This window comes from Lepisma saccharinum, chromosome 30 (genome assembly GCF_977018435.1).
Source record: "Lepisma saccharinum chromosome 30, izLepSacc3.1, whole genome shotgun sequence".
In the NCBI taxonomy this organism is placed as follows: Eukaryota; Metazoa; Arthropoda; class Insecta; order Zygentoma; family Lepismatidae; genus Lepisma; species Lepisma saccharinum.
In genome coordinates, this window is record NC_139258.1 from 9,266,622 (window position 1) to 9,284,738 (window position 18,117).

The 18,117-nt window shown below is 39.6% G+C and overlaps 1 protein-coding gene across 2 annotated transcripts in view; it reads right to left on the bottom strand.

Moving 5' to 3' along the window:
- Positions 1 to 7,461: 7,461 nt before the first annotated feature.
- Positions 7,462 to 18,117, bottom strand: part of LOC145981831 (uncharacterized) — a 40,957-nt gene continuing 30,301 nt past the window's right edge. For both annotated transcript variants that reach the window (XM_083115272.1, XM_083115273.1), the window contains exons 4-6: positions 17,915 to 18,026; positions 15,754 to 15,982; positions 7,462 to 7,791 (exon numbers count right to left, since the gene is read on the bottom strand). In XM_083115272.1, coding sequence (XP_082971398.1) covers positions 7,617 to 7,791; positions 15,754 to 15,982; positions 17,915 to 18,026 — 516 coding nt within the window. In that variant the 3' untranslated portion in view covers positions 7,462 to 7,616. The remainder of the gene's footprint in view (positions 7,792 to 15,753; positions 15,983 to 17,914; positions 18,027 to 18,117) is intronic.

Here is an 18,117-nt window from a genome sequence, read left to right on the forward strand (position 1 = left end):
AGGGAGCCATTCAAATGCTTGGCTGGGAAGTGCTACCACATCCTCCGTATTCTCCCGACTTGGCACCTTCGGAATCTCCATCTGTTCCGATCCCTCTCGAATGCATTGCGTGGCGTTTCGTCCAATAATAACGTGGAATTGCAGGTTTGGCTGGACGATTTCTTCAGAGTCGAAACCAGGTGATTTCTACCATCGAGGCATTGAACAGCTTGTTGAACGTTGGGAAGAAGTTGTAAACAACAACGGAGAATACATTATTGATTGATTTGTTGTTCATTTCTTGTTTATTTTTGTGGAAACCTAAAGTTACAAAAAAAAACGCCAGAACTTATGGCCCAACCCAATATTTTGATCAATTTCCTACCAATGTTGACATTCAAAATACTTTTTCAGCAGCCTGACCTCCGTTAAAAACTTTTGGTTTTGCTTATGCACGAGAGCACACACACACAGACTGGGAATTTTGGCATTCCTTCTTTTTAGAAATGCCAAGCAACTATATCTACCCTTGAGGACACCACTGCCAACTGCCCTTTGCAGGCCAAAGCCTCATAAGGAGGTTAGTTGATGCATAGCCAGTGCGTAGTCCCATACCATGTGATTCTGGCCATCTAGACCGGAATAAAAATAACACTGGGGGACAAAAAAAGATTTTATTTTGTGGCATAAATTTTAATAACAGTTTCAGCACACAAAACAGCTGTGATTGCCAATGGTATGATTGGTTCATTTGAATTGACTCCAGTTATAAAAATAAACACACCATGGAAAATGTAGGAGTTAAAATTACTCCACGCTTTTCTCGGTAATATCAAAATTTGATAATGGGCTGAAATTTAGTGAAGAACAGGCAGAAAAGTTCCATCAGGATATAAGGATAATGGAAGAAAGGTACCAGGGACGGTGGGATCGCCACATGATGGCCGACTACTGTTGGAGCTTACAGAGGGATTGTCCTAAAAAGCAATACAGCAGGAAATCGTATAGAAAACGTTTCACATAATTTGTTACTTCATTGTGTCCATATTTTCTTAATTATTATCATCATAGGCCTATATAAATTTATTTTTATAATAATGATTGTAATCACAAAAAGAAATATTAAATTGTTGTTGGAAGTTCATTTATATGTATGTCTTATGTTTCCGCCATTTTGGTTTAGTTGCATTTATTTCATAAATTAGAGCCAATTCAGGAAATATATTATTATATCATTATTCAGCAGCATGAAATCGCCCTAAATTAGCTCTCCAACACTGTGCCACAATTTCACTGTTCCCCAGTGTAATTGATTTAATATATTTTAATTCAGTTTTCTGCTACTTTTGGCTACTCCTGACAATGGGGATGAGATGGGTGAAGGGACAATCACAAGAAAATATGGACGACACAACATGGGCCAGGCACAGGATTGTACTGGTTTGAGACCAGATACCATAGCCTTGTTACGAAACAAAAATACTCATGGTAAATCTTAAGAACAAAGGTTGGAGAAAGTAACTAAAGAATTAAAGCAATCAAAAAACACTACACCCACTGACCAAGGCAGTTTTATTTACATAAAAAACACTGTACATGTAATGCTTCGACTCTGTATCAGGGTTTTCTTGATAATAAGGAGGTGGCCCTGATGCAGGGTTAAAATGTTACATGTATATTGTTCCTTATGTAAAAATCAGAAGATTTAGTGATTTTGTAACATGGAAACAAGGCTTAATTGTGTTATGAAAGTAATCCTGACTCTACTACCTTGCATCTCTTGTTTAGTTCCAACTATGAATTAAGCTGCCTTAAAACAAAGGAAATATTTGCATCCTCTGTTAATCGAATACTTTTTACTAGGGATGAGCCGATACCACATTGAACCATGGCCGTATTTAGAGGGGGGGGGTTTCTAGGGTTCAACCCCCCCCCCCGAAACGTCTGACATGTTGGATTAATGGAAGTTCAGAAACCAAAATCTGTAACAAATTTTCATTTTTTTTTTTCGAAGCATCACAAAAATACAAGGAGACAATGTTGAAACGATCGAGCTAGAATTTTCATACATTTGGAATTCTGAAAGTTGAGTGAAACAGGATTTATTCTCAGAATCGTAACCAACCCGCGACCCCTCCATTATCACTTCTGCTGTCATCTTTCCAGTGTTGTTCCTGCGTCACAAGGAATATAGACTGAAGATTCCCTTATGATTGTCCCAAAATTCCCTTTCCAGCTTTTAAATTTCCTGTCCGATAAAGTCGAAAATCCCTCTTGATAGGAGTTCAAACCTAGGATCTCCAGTTTCGTAGCGCGTTACGTTCGCGATTGAGGTTACAATCGATGCACCAGGCTAAGTTTTTAAAAATAATAACTGCTTCCACACATTTCAAAATTCCAAAAATATAATTTTAAAATTAAACAACAAAAAATTTACGACTAAAATTTCCATCTAACTTTTAAAGCTTTTTCTTGAAGGTGTCTAAAGTTTAATGACGAAGTATAATAATTGTGCATTTCAGTACACACTGTATGAAAAGTAAAAAAACAAAAAGAAACTTTTGCTAGATATTCACTCATCTGCTGGATTGAGTAAGCCCCCCTCAAGGATATAATAATAATTATTATTAGTATTATTACGGAATAAAATTGTTTTATTATTATGAAATTTTAATAATTATTGTACAATCATTGTTATTATTTCTATTATTCAAATTTCTGGCGACTCCCATGGGAACAATTATGAATGACCCCCCCCTCCCGAAACTTTTTCCTGCCTACGGCCGTGCATTGAACCAATGCCGATACTTGAAAATTGAAATATAAAATTTGTTCAAAATATTAATCAATATTGGTGTGTAAATATTCTCCAATTATATGCATCAATTTATCAAGAAATTTGCTTTAGAATGTTCAAAAATTACATTAATTATTATGTAAACATAAAATACAGTTTTTTTGTGCAAAATTAAAATAAAGTTTAAGATTTGCATAACTTCCAGGATAGACTCAGCGAAAGTGTCAAGTGGCTTTTTGTGAATCCCGAAATACCAAAATGCCGGAAAAGTATCGACTGGTATCAGTAAATAAATTCCAACCGATAATTTCCAACACCGACACCAACTTATGTTGGCATCACTATCGGCTCAGGCCTACTTTTTACTTACACTTATTCTAATACTACATTTTGAGAGAGCACTTTGTCTCGGCATCTTCACATGAACAAATGTATTTTTGGTGGTTGTGGCGTGCCGTGTAGTAGTTGGTCAGCACACCAGATTTGCATTAAAATCGCAGGCCTGTCTTAGGTTTGATCACCACCAACACCAAAAAGAAATTTGTTCAACTGACAAGAGAAGAGGTGCTCTCTCAAAACACACTGGACAATGGATAAAGTCCAACAACATTGTATGCTACTAAATAACTATTGTCACTGTACTGGTCGCATTTCCAGCTGGGAAACAGCAAATCAGCGATCAGTTGAATTGGGAGGAAACAAATGAGCATCAGATACCCAGCAAGTTGCCAAAAGTACTGTAAAATGGGGGAGAGAGAGAGAGAGAGTGTTGATCAGCACCGTTACTGGATAAAAGTTGTACAATAGTAAACAAAACATCCAAATACTTGGCAACATTGTAACAGGAAAGTGATGTTTCCCCTACAGCTTTTGCTTCACAACTGAGATTGTGACAAAAACAAAGACAATTGATGGACAGATAGATCTACGTAGCAAAAAGTAGGTCAGCTGCCAGTTGAGCCTGCGATCAGTGTAACATTCGGAAAAAAGAAATATTTCATCTAGAATCAGTGCTCAAAGTAGAGGGAACAAGGAAGCTAATATGCCCCCACCCCACCCAGCAAGCATAATTTGCTAAAAGCATCTCCCCTAGTATGAAAATATGCATAACACCCTCTCCACCTATTCCCAAGGCTCAACCAAGCATCCTCACTCACATGAGATGAGAGACGAATCACACAGAAGATAAAAACGGAAGCAAAAAATAAAACACAAGCCTGGTTTGGTAGCTCAGTTGGTAGAGGAATGATACAATATGTCAGAGACCCAGCTTCAAATTCTGGTCGAGCCTGCATTTTTCACTGAAATTTTTGTGTAAATATTTTGATATTGCACTAAATTATGAGATATTTATCGGATCGGTAATTTTACCAATACATCGATATGCCTATATCAGTTGGTACTGATAGAGTATCGATTAATATGTCCCATCCCTAATTAATATCATACAGTCAGTCGTAGGCCACTAAGACAGTCACTTACAACATGATTGGTTTAAGTACATCTAAGAATTTGACATTTTCGTTTCACTTTTTACGGAAATAACCCATATATTTGTTTATACGAGGGCAAATCAGTAAGTCGGTTCCACGATTTTTTTGCAGAGGATTGGATAATCACACCAAGGTGAACTTTTGGGTACTGAAAATGTCATCCGACCTGAGGTCATAATGAGTGATTTTGTAATGTTCCTTTGTCTCTTCCACACATGGCAGCAGTGGCAAACATGACTACCTGCCTGACATTGTCGACGGTCAAGGAGCAGCGTTCCGTGGTGCGGTTCTTCTGGGCTGACGGACACCGATGGAGATTCACGCGAGGATGAAGCTGGTGTATGGGGACGACGTCCTGTGCTGCAAAGCCATTGGGGATAGGTGTCAGCGGTTCACGGCCGGTCGCACCAGTGTCACGGACAAGGAGCAGTCCGAACGTGTACGGCTGGGAAATCATGGAACATCCGCCATACAGTCCAGATCTGGTGCCCTCTGATTATACAGTGCGTCCATTTCGATCTTCAGACAAGAGATCGGGAGAAGCATGGCGGGCGGCGCTGGCAGAGATGCCGACATTTGCGGCCTGTAATGCCCGCTTATTTTTATGGACATATGCAGACATTTATATAAATATTGCAAAACGAACACTAACCTGTGTTATAATTTATCATCTGTAATTCATCCAAGTTCTGCCCTTATATACACAAAAAAATATGCTTTAGAACCGATGTTAAGAGCCACAGATAATAAAACATTTTAATCATAGTTTTGACCAGTAACGTCCTGCTTAAGTTTATATCCTTGAAAGAGTTTTGTGCCGATGGGGATCGTTTGGAGGTTTCGAATGTCCAACACTGTATCAAGATTACACTGTAGACGAAACCGTTAAAAGCCAATGGTGCTCGTGAACTTCCTTGCAATCCGAAATCTCCGAGCTCGAGCTTTTTGTTCCTTCGCGACAGAGCTGTGAATATAGTGGCGAGCAGATGTAAACCAAGAGCATGTTAATTTCGTACTGTGCGCAAGAGTGTTATTCTTGGCTACTTGCCGTTACTTGTTTGTGTTATTGCAGTGTGAATGTGTGTTGTGTCAGTGAGAGGATTGGAATGCCAGCTGCAAGGTTCACGTTACGAGGGGTTCTGATAAGTTCTCGGCCCGACCCAGAAAGACTTTAGCTACAAGCACGAAAGTTTCAGGCTATTCAAGGTATTCTCCCAGAAAGTCTACATACTTGGCACTTGGTGGATATCAGTTTGAACAACTCTTATAACACACGTTAGTGCTCGTTTTGCAATATTTATATAAATGTCTGCATATGTCCATAAAAATAAGCGGGCATTACAGGCCACAAATGTCGGCATCTCCGTCAGCGCTGCCCGCCATGCTTCTCCCGATCTCTCGGCTGAAGATCGAAATGGACGCACGGTACCTCTTCAGCCCTATGAAGAAGGCATTGTATGACCAGCACTTCTCGTCTGAGCGTGAAGTTCAACATGCTGTGCGGCAGTGGTTACAGCAGCAGCCGACGACATTCTATGCCACTGGCATATCCAAATTGGTGTCACGGTGGGAAAAATGCATTGCCGTCGGTGGTGGATATGTAGAAAAATAAGTAACGAACTGCTACTCCTGCACACCTATTGTCGTCTTGTTTGACCAATAAATTGCTGTGAAAAAAAAATTGTGGAACAGACTTATTGATATGCCCTCGTATTTGCCAGTAAATATTGTGGAATGCCAAAGGAACAAGTTTGAGTCCTGGTTTACATAAGCATCACCCCACGTAGGAATTTCCAGTTTGAGCACAATATTTTGTACGCATCGCAAAAAACTCAACTGTAATGTGTCATTCACAGTATGGTGAGAAAAAAGGCAGAGTGGTTTCGTACTTACACATTGCTATTTTTGTTGAATGGTTATTTTCAAAGGGCCATTGCCATTATTTAATACACTACTTTGACAGTCAACAAAAAAAGCAATATGAAACTTGACCTACATTATAAAATGTCACAAAAGCAGCAACACAATTTTGATTTTTGTAATTTAGCACCCCATTTCTGGCACTTTTGGCTCTTCGTGATGATTAGGATGAGTGATGATATGATGAAGTGATGCACAGAAAACCCATGTGCAAGTTTGGATTTGAACCTGGGACCCCTGGCATCATGCTAACCACTCAGCCATGGAGGTTGGCCCCAGAAACAGCAGCAACACAAGACAAAACATCGCAACTAACTCTTACATTTAAATCTACGAGGGAGGGCTGAAAAATTTTGCCTGTTGATTAATATCCCTCTTATTTTATATGCAGAGATCCTGGAACTTTTGCTGAGCGTTCCTCCATTCCTTACCTACAACGCCACATAGCGGGAGTTGTAGTCATCTGCCCACGTGATCAGCAGTTGCGACCAAGATGGCAACTGGTACGGACGTACGGTTAAAGCAGAGAGCCGTAATCGAATTCTTGACGGCGGAAGGAGTGCAAAATCGTCATAGGCGACGAATCGTGGGTCCACCATTATGACCCAGCGATGAAGAGGCAGTCCATGGAGTACCGTCACAAAAGTTCTCCCACTCCAAAAAAATTCAAGGTCTGTGTACCTGCGGGAAAAGTCATGCTGACTGTTTTTTTATGTGAATGGTGTTGTCTACACAGAGTTTCTTCCCAAGGGTACCACCGTGAACTCAGAGTGGTACATCGAAACCCTAAAGAAGCTAAAGGTTCGACTGAGACGCGTCAGACCTGACAATAGAGCCTCTCTTCTTCTCCATGACAACGCTAGACCTCACACCAGCAAGTTGACCACCGACGCAATATTGAAGCTTGGATACACTGTCCTCCCACACCCACCCTGACCTTGCACCCTGTGACTTCTACATCTTTCCTAAACTGAAGGAACACCTTAAGGTAAACCAGTACTCATCAGATGAGGACGTCCAGCGTGATGTGCGATCGTGGTGTCACCGCAAACGCAAGGATTTCTACCGTGACACCATGGAAGGACTGGTGCGCCGTTGGAGGAAGTGCGTGGAAGTGATATTGCAGAACTGAAGCCAAGATGTCAATGTACACATTGTCTTTTATTTGATTAAATTCTGTTCACTATAATCAGAGATATTAATCAACAGGTAAAACTTTTCAGCCCACCCTCGTACATATTGTCATGTTCTGGTAAAAACCTCTGTGACAGGTGAAAATTACAGCTCAATTTATTTGCCTTTGTACAACATTTTCCACCATACAAGATTGTCTTTCACAAATACACACACACAACTTCAAAATGCACTCAGCACAAATCACAGCTCCATTCTCAATATACACATAATGTACACGCAACCACTCATTGCTAATTGCCGCTTTCACTCTGTAGCTTGCTGTTGACCATGTCTCTGAACTGGGTAAGAATCTTGTTCTCCCTCTTCTGTCGTTCCTCCTTGCTGAACATGGCCAGAGCACGCTTTTCGTCCGCAGAATAGATCTGGTTCTCCTTCCTGATTCTCACAGCCTCCATACGACGGTGCCTGGAAGTAAGCAATATTGTTTATTTACAAAAATGCACCATGTAACCATGCAGTGGAATGAAATAATGTTCTTCCTATTGGCAAAATTGTGGCTCTTTTTTTTCTCTCACTCTGAGAGTGAGTGAGAGAGAGAGAGAGAGAGAGAGAGAGAGAGAGAGAGAGAGAGAGAGAGAGAGAGAGAGAGAGAGAGAGAGTGAGTGAGTGAGTGAGTAAGTGAGTGAGTGAGTGAGAGTGTGTGTGTGTGTGTTGTGTGTTGTGTGTGTGTGTGTGAGAGAGAGAGAGAGAGAGAAGAAGAAGAAGAAGCCTTTTCCCTTCCTTTCTTCTTGTCTTGCTCAAGGGAAGAGAGAGAAAGAGAAAAGAAGAAGAAAGAAGAGAGAGAAAGGAAAAGAGAGGAGAGAGACAGAGAGGGAAAGCAGAGAAAAAAGAAAGAAAGAGAGGATCTTCCTTCTTCTTTTCTTCCCCCCTCTTTCTCTCTCTCTAGAGTAAGAAAGAAGAGAAAGAGAGAGAAGGAAGAAAAGAGAGAAAAGAGAGAGAGAAAGAAAGAAGGAAGCTCTCTCTCTCTCTCTCTCTCTCTCTCTCTCTCTCTCTCTCTCTCTCTCTCTCTCTCTCTCTCTCTCTCTCTCTCTCTCTCTCTCTCTCTCTCTCTCTCTCTCTCTCTCTCTCTCTCTCTCTCTCTCTCTCTCTCTCTCTCTCTCTCTCTCTCTCTGTCTCTCTCTCTCTCTCTCTCTCTCCTTTTTTTCTTTTACTGTTGAAGCCAAGGCTTGGCTTGATAAACATTATTCGGACTCTGCACCAGGAAAATCAACCGTTGAGAAGTGGTTTGCTAAATTTAAACGAGGCGAAATGAGCATCGAAGACGATGCACGCAGTGGACGCCCCAAAGAGGCTGTTACCGACAAAAACATCAAAAAAGTCCACAAAATAATTTTAAATGATCGTAAAGTGAAGTTGATCGAGATAGCTGAGACTTTAAAAATATCAAAGGAATGTGTTGTACATATTGTGCATGAATATTTGAACATGCGAAAGCTGTGTGCAAAATGGGTGCTCACAATCGACAATGCACCGTGTCACAAATCAATGAAAACGATGGCAAAATTATATGAATTAGACTACGAATTGCTTCCCCATCCACCATATTCTCCAGATCTGGCCCCCAGTGACTTTTTCCTGTTTGCAGACCTTAAAAGAATGCTCGCTGGAAAGAAATTTAGCACTGATGAAGAGGTAATCGCCGAAACTGAGGCCTATTTTGAGGCTAAACAGAAATCGTACTATAAAAATGGCATCGAAAAATTGTATGACCGCTATAATCGTTGTATCGCCCTCGAAGGCAACTATATTGAATAATAAAATCGAATTTTGTCAAAAAAATATTTTTTACTATGTTAGCCTTCGAACTTTTCAGCCCAACTGTTATATATCTTTTTCTCTCTCTCTCTCTCTATCTTTTTCTCTCTCCCTCTTCTTCTTCTTTTTCTCTCCTTTTCTCTAAAGAAAAAGGGAGAAAGAGAAGAGAAAAAAGAAGAAAGAAAAGGCTTCTCTTCCTTCTTTCCTCTCCTTAATGAAGAGGGGAAGGAAAGAAAAGAAGAGGAAGAAGAGAGAGAGACGAGAAGGAAGTTAACAAAATGTCACTGCAAAATCGTCGCACCCTATTTTTCAGTCCAAAAATTAGTTTATAACCTTTCATCTCATAATCATTGCATTGGCACATCAGATAACGAAACCAATAATAGTGGAGCAGAATTTCAGATGCAGAATATTAAATTTTGTTACTCTGTACTTCTCAAAACTGCATAGTAAATTTTCTTCAGTTTAATATTACTACTATATAATGCAGAATTCAATAATGACTAGGGCTCGGAAGTTGAGGAAAAATCATTTTTTTCCCTAGTGTCCGAAGACGAGGTCCAACATAATATATGTTCATTTTAGGTCATTGTAGGCCAGAAAAAGGCGGGTTTTATTTGTCCTTTTTTGCCTTTTTCAGCATTTTTTTGGCTTATTGGTCCTTTTTTAGCCTTTTTTAGGTTAACGGCTTTTTTTTTTGCAACTTCACCTTCTTTCGACTACGTTTTTACTGCCTATTCTCAATTCATTTATTTATTTACTCAGAGTTTCAGATACAGTCTTATTTGGCCATTTTACACTGAAACAACATAAAGTAGAAACAAAAAATAACAAAAGATCAAAACAATAACAAGGTGGGATAGATTTATATGTTCTTGGTCAGTAATATACAAAAATTATGTTCTGGAAGGAAAATATCTACATTCAGGGGAAGTTTGTTGTAGATTTCTGGGAGCCTGTAAAACAAGGAGCGTTGTAGAAGGGATAGCCTAGTGGTTGGGTTGTGGAAGAGTTGCAGGTTGCGCGTTTGCTTTTGGGGTACCCTAAGTGTGAATTTACTGATTAGGAGATCTGTTCTGATTTTGCCATTTATTATCTCATATAAAAATTTCATGTCAGCTAGATCACGACGAAAGGATGGAGTGTGAATATTCAGAGCAGCCATGGTGTCTGATTTGGACACATGTCGAAAGGAAGGTATTCTATGGCGAACAATTGCAAGAAAGAAACTGAGAACAGAATCTATTCTGGTGAGATTGGTTTTTGAGGCCATCGCCCAAATTGGCGAACAGTATTCGAGGATGGGCGAGATGAAAGATTTAAAGAATAAAGCAAGAGATGATGGGTTTTGAATTTCGCTAATCTGTATAGAAGACCGAGAAGCTGCATGGCTTTTTTGGTGGTAGCTATAATATGATAATTAAAAGTGAGTTTTTCATCCATGATAATACCTAGGTCCTTTTGGGTGGAAACGTTTTGGATTGGATTGTTTTCAATAGAATAAGTAGACACCACTTTGTTCTTTTTTAGGGAATAAGTAAGGAAAGAGCATTTCTGAGGGTTTAGTTCTAAATTCCACTGACGACACCACGTAACAAGTTCTGTGAGAGCATTTTGAAGAATCATCATGTCATGATGTGATGAGATCTCCTTAAAGAGTTTACAGTTCATCACTTCTTAAACATCCTTTCTGTAGTAAAGAAATGAAAAAATGAAATAAATAAATATATTTGAACCATCCCTGAAACAAGAGAAAAACATTTTTGGACGACTGAAGCAGGTACGGTACAAGGTCCTTCAACCGTAACTTGTCTGGAAGGTCGCGCTGTAAGTGGCAACTTTCTCTTGTTTTGAAGCTTTCAGCACGATGTATACGACCAGACAGCACGCGCCTGCAAAGATCTCAAGTCAGATAAGAAGCTGCTGTGCATATTCATTAAATATGTAATTAAAACTGGTTATTAATTAATTTGGATCACATTTATACGTCCCTTTTTCCGTTTTTAGGTCCTTTTTTTGATATTTTTAGGTCTTTTTTTGGCAATTTATAGGTCTTCAACTTCCGAGCCCTAATCATAACTAATGTGTTAACTTTTTTTCAGATGGGATAAATGTTCCCAAAACTGTCACAAAGAAATAATGTCCCAATTTGAACTATTCAATTTTAATTCAATTCATGCATCCTAATCTTGCACTAAAGACAGTTTGGTAAGCACCCTCCTTTTTTTGCAGAAAACGATTATGTGACGAATCTGTGACGATTATGTAGTGATATATGGTACTTGCCCTTTAGTTTGAGTTGTATTTGTTTTAAGTCGACTTTATGCACAGATAGGCTAATCGGGACCGGACTTACAGTTTAAAGTGGAATCCGAACTATGTGCCTCAACTGGGTATTATACCTGGGACCCCTTGATTACAAAGAAAAGACATTATTACTGAACCATCAGGGAGGGCCTCTTTTGTGCCACTTTTGGCTAATTTGTGAAGATGGGGATGAGTGATGATGTGATGAATGGACACACAAACATCCATGCCTTGGCCAGACCCCTGTCATCGTAGCACAATGTGCTAATCTTTCCACCACGGGGGCCAGGCCACTTGCCCTTAGCTAATATAACGTTATGTATTAAGCATTGACAATCAATGCCAAAAATTGAAGAAATAATAATAAGCTGAGAACATGACACCAACATCTAACATTCTACTGATCCGACTTAACCTCCTTATTTAATGTGCATAACCAGGTGTCGGCAATTTGTTTTGGAAAATAAATTGTGTATTTAGACATTTAAGCCTACTTTACGAATAGGTTGTATGAATTACAACGAAATCTCAAATTTTACATTTTCGTGCATCATATATTCAATCTTAATGGAGCCAACATGTTGATAGATGTGCCGTACGTAGTATGGCAGAGAGTTAAGTGTTGTTCTAAGTCCACTTAATGCTGAGGCAGGGTAATCGGGACTGGGCCTACAAATTAGAGAGGAATCTGAACCAGTATGGACAGAATTGAGTTTTGCAGTAAATTACATGCTAGTTTATCAGAGTGATTAAATTATATGTTTTTCTATGCTTATATCAGGGGTTGAAACTTGTCGAAGGGTCAAAATGTCTGATTGACCTAAACAAATACGGAATAATTACTGATCAAATTTAATTGCAGGCCTTGCAACAAATTATTTGAAAATCAAACTGGGATTTCATTAAAAAAAACATAGCTAAACACAATTATTTAAAAAAAAAAAAACTTAATTTCTTATGAAGGTTAAAACATGTCTTTATTATTGCACAAAAGTGTTTAGTGTAATAAGTATTCCCTCTTAAAAATAGTTTTTGAGTCCACTTTATGCAAAAAAAAAAAAAAAAAAAAAAGCTAATTGGGACTGGACCTAGAGTTTAGTGCCATTGAAGAGGCACTTATTAAAAATAGTAATTATGAGAACAAAATATAATTACATAAGGTAAAACTTATTTTTAATTGCCTTTTCTTTTTTTAAAAAAGTTATCAATGAAATGCTTCTGCATGCATTTTTAAACTCACTCTATTCCTTCTAGCATGAGTTGTGTTATGCTCACTCTCATAATGTTATAAACTTCTTACAATGACAAACTACAGCCACAGATGATTCTAAGAGGTCGACAGCTCGGTACCAATAGTGCCTTTTTCTATTGTGCTGTTGTGTGTTCTGCATTGTTTCTGAGCAAAAATAATGTTATTTCTCTCAGCCACCATCGTCATAAATTTAGTTTTCAATTTGGAGACAGACTGTAGAGTCAAACCCAGATATTTCTGCTGCGATCAACGCAGTAGATCGGGAGAACCAGTGTTGCCAATATGCTCGATAGGAAAATCGCTACAGTGCGCTGAGGCACAGCTGTTCGTATAACAAGGAAATTAGAGAACTCAGCTCTATCTAACGTTGAGTTTTAAACGTCATGCATTATAACCAGGGCTGGGATTAATATGTGCTAACAAGTGGCTTTATATGTACATATAAAAAAAATAAAAATGTTAAAAAACTTACGTGAGTGAGTATAAAAGTTTTGCAGGCGACGTTTCACGAAGCTACGCTTCGCTTCTTCAGGTCACTTATCAGTATTTAAAAATACTTCGTCAGGAACATAAGAAATCCAGGATTAGGTTAAAAGGGGTGATAGGATATGGAATTAAAAATACCTGATGTTAAAAATGCCATGTGGGCTAAGAAATAAATCTAAAAGATTAGTGCCCGTACTACCATATTGAAGGAGTGGCTGTAGTAGCATACATGTGCTACATTCCTTCTAATGAAAACTCCACAGACTCAGAAGCAGCGCGGGTCACTTCCGACGTGACATGGAATGTAACAGATTCACTCCTATTATTTCCCCATCGCTTAAACATGTGAATCCAGGGTTCGTTCAGGTTACCGTCGTCCCTGTTTAATTTTTTCCCTCTATCAACACAAATACTTGCGGCCTCGTGAACGTTCAAATCAGGTTGTTTATGCACCCTTTTTACAACTTCTCTTTTATCAACCTTATGGTTAAATTCTAAAATATGTTCAGAAAGCCCGGTTTTCGTAGATAGTTCCCTAATATCCTTGTCATGCTCGTCCCAACGGGTTCCCATGCTTCTTCCAGTTTGTCCAATATACGCTTTATTACAGGAACAGGTAATCTTATATACGCCCTTCTCGTCTCTGACATCTTTTCGCCCTTTTCCATCCTTTTTATATTCAGTAAAAAAATTCTCGATATTTCGGGGAGCTCTCATTCCCCCTTTTATCCTGAAGCTTTTTAGAATTTTGTCAAACTTTTCGGATACCCCTTTTACATACGGGATGCCGACGTATTTGTATTCTATTTCCCCTACCTCGTTATTCTTACTTATCCCCTTCTTTCCACCTTCATTATTCAAGACTTTGAGTGCCCCCCTCTTTATTCTCCTCATTTCCTCTACTTTATAACCGTTTCCTAACCCTACCTTCATAATCCAATTTTCTTCTTTCTCTCTCTCCTCCCTACAATTACAAAGTCTCCCGGCCCGAATGTAGAAGTTCATATATAGATTGTTCTTAATTCTGTTTGAGTGTTCAGAATCTTGGTGGATAAATCTGTCCCCTGCTAACTTTTTGTGGTAAACCCCGGTTCGAACATTGCCATTAACCCGTTCAATCCTCAAGTCCAAGTAGTTGATTACTCCTTCATTTTCTACCTCACATGTGAATTTTATTCTATCGTCCTGTCCTCCCATAATTTCGAAAATACAATCTAATTTTTCTTTTTTCCCGATAATCAAGATGTCATCAACATATCTACAAAAATATTTGATATCATTGTTAACCTCACTCAGTGAATCTTTCTCAATGTAATGGAGGAATATGCTGGAAACTATTCCCGAAACTGGGTTGCCCATGGCCAGTCCCTGATTCTGCCTATAAATTTTTCCATTGAAACAGAAATAATTATATCCTGATACTAAATGAAACCACCGAACGAACTCCCAGGCTGTCACAACATCAATTCCCTTATCCATAACCCATCTCTGAAGGCGATCTTAGCCTACATGGCATTTTTAACATCAGGTATTTTTAATTCCACATCCTATCACCCCTTTTAACCTAATCCTGGATTTCTTATGTTCCTGACGAAGTATTTTTAAATACTGATAAGTGACCTGAAGAAGCGAAGCGTAGCTTCGTGAAACGTCGTCTGCAAAACTTTTATACTCACTCACGTAAGTTTTTTAACATTTTTATTTTTTTATATATTTAGTGAGTAAACGCACAGTTTTCCATAATGGTTATGTACATATATATGGACTAAAACTGCTAAACATGCATCGCATTAAGCAGCAAAAACAACAGCTTCCATCATACAATTCCTACAAGACCACGTGCCGGTGCCGGAGCCGAGGGATGAAATGCTCATGCATCCACATAATTTATTTCTTTCGAGCAATTCTAAAGTGATGAAATATGAACAATAATACTCTAGGCATTATGGAATTTAACGTTCACTAACCAAACACACACGCAATACACGCACACAATGTCAAACCAGTCAAATACTTAAAATAAAAATATGGTGTTTACACTTTACAATCCAACTAAACTCAGTCATTTTGCCTTTCTCCCGTAACAGAAATAGTGCTTCATATTTACATTTGGTAACACTAGTCACTAGCTAGCCAATGAACATGCACTGCATAAAAGAAGCAACCACTACACCATGCTATATTGCCACATTACCGTCCCTGCCGAACGGTGTGAACCGCGAGCTGGAGCGCTATTCAATTGTTTTCAATGATGTTTGCGTGAGTGTCCAGGAATGGAATGACAATATGGCAACAATGGCGAAGGTTGGCAAGCAGGATAGAACATGTGATGCTAAGAGAGAGGGAGACTAAACGAAAATTGGTATCTGCGGAACGGCAAAGATAGCTGCATTGGGCTCTCTCTCTCAAAATGATGTTACGGAAACAAAAAAAGTCATAAATAGCTGTCATGAAAACAAAAAAAGCTCACTTAATGACCAATTTAAAAATAAACTGACAAATTACAGACCAAAATCAGAAAACTGACTTTTACTGATAGGGTGATGATTAATCTGTCTCATCCATACCTGCTGCCACTCATCACGTAGCCAACGGATTCAAAGGACTCAATCTCATCCGACGTGAGGCCAATCTCGCCTCGACGGGGGATTCTCTTCCCCTCAGCAACGTATGCAGCCATCGCAGCTCCCTCCCCAGGCAGCAGGGCCTTCCCATAATCCTTTGTGGTCAGGTGCACCTGCTGCTTCTGCACAGGGCCGATTGTCTGCTCCTCGTCCGAACCTGACTGGTTGCTTTCTGCAAAGGAACAAAACAACTCTATTAATTTCTACAAAAAAGCTTTCCAATTTGTGTACCAATCTAGGAGTATGTGGGATACTGAAATGTCAGACAGAAAAACATTTCCTGTCCAAATACTGAAAATATTATGAGGTTCACTGCAATTATCCCAAATTTAATTTACTATTGTCAGATTTACACCTTTGTCGAAACTGAAGCATAATTGGGGTATTATTGTTCCGTACTAGTTGGTAAGAAAAGATGGCATCTGCTTTTAATTTCTTTGTTCCTAATTTCCTTATCCTGCCATCGATAATATTAACTATCCGTTGCGCTAAAGGTGCGAAGAATAAATTATAAAATAACCGATTATATGCAAGACAATTATACAGTAATATGTCTTATGAGAAAATTGAATATGTTGTAAAAACGCGATATTGGGAAAATATGTCAAAATATGCCTTATAAATTTTATCTATTTCAGCTGATTTTCATCAGATATGTAAAGTTCTCACCCCAGTACAGAAGGTCGTTTCATGTCCATGGTAACAAAGTTAGAACCCACCTGACCTTAAGAAAAACCATGACGCCACGAGCGGTGGTGCTCCACGTGATACCCCTGTCTTGCAGCAATGGCCCTGCAGCGGAGTTTCCATTGGAGGAGACTGCGTCGAAGAACACATTGGTCCAAAAGATCATAGTCCTCCTGACAAGCTTTCCAAAGACCCTCAATTGTAAGGAGCCGTCTGCTTCCCAAGGCTCGTTTCAACAACGGAAACCCACAAAAATCCATGGAAGAGGCATCGGGGGATTTCACAGGGATGTCCGTAAAGGGGATTGCATGAATGCCCGTTTCACGTGCCATCCGATCCATGTATGCATGCGTGGAATTTGCCGTATGACTGGAGGCCTTGTCCTGGTGGATGACAACACGAGATGTGTCGCTGCCATAGAGAGAAGTAATTTCATGTCTGTAAAGTGGCTCCAAAATATTCGTCTGGTAATAGGCTGCATTTATTTTAGCCTTTTTTACCACTCTGCGCGGTGGAGTTTTGCCATTATGGCAGTAACCACCAACAACCATGAACCCGCGTGGAAAACTTTCAGCACATTCACGTACCCACTCAGATCGACCTCTTGCATCACGTGGACGATAGTAGATGGCCCTTTTTTTACCACATCCCGACAGATACACCCATGCTTCATCCAGGGACACCACATACTTCCAGCGGTCCCCTGCCAGATGACGTTCGTAGTGCTTCCGACTGTTGGTCTTCCTCTCCTGGACATGTGAGGCACGCAACTTATGAACTTGAGCCTTGTGCTTCTGCACAAGTTGTAAATCTTGGGCTATGATGCGATTTACAGTTGCAGGGAAACATTGCACTGCCTGTGCAATCACTCTTTGCGTTGCAGGGTTTTCACATCGCACCAAGGATCTCACTTTCCGCACAACATCGGAGGAACGCTTGGGCTTATGATATGTCCGAGGCCCACTTTGACTGGTTCCAGCAACAGGTACAGTGCAAGCTTTATGGCGATTAAATACTGCATTGATACCCTTCTTTGACACATGGAATGCTTTCATGTGGCACTGTTTAATTATCTGGCTATAACTATAACCAACGTCGGAAAGGGCACAGATGTACCCCTCCCAAAATACTGGAATTTTTGGTGGCATATAAACACTCACTCACACACCAACCATCGTTTTTGCAAGTCAACACACAGTACTTTCGTCCTACTGGCTCTGGCTGCTCTGTGCTGTGCCTACGTGCTGCTCCTTGGTGATCGAAATCGTTACCATCAACGTGAAACAACCTTCTGTATTCGATCCGATGCCAAATAAGAAATATGTTACAAATAAAGTTGCAGGCCATGCTCATCACAGGTTTTCAATCTGTTGCAAACAAACATGTGACTTTCTCCACCTGGGTAAAATATACTTACTGAATTTCTTCTCCACCCACTGTGGGACTTCCTCCCCGGATTCTGAACTCTCTGATGAATGATGCCTCCGCTTCTTCTTTTTCTTCTTCTTGCTCTTCTTGTGGCTGGATTTCTGCAACACAGGTACAAATATTGCTTATTGATTGATTGATTTTTATGGTTTGGGCACATCAGCACATAGACTACTTTTTCCCATTATACAA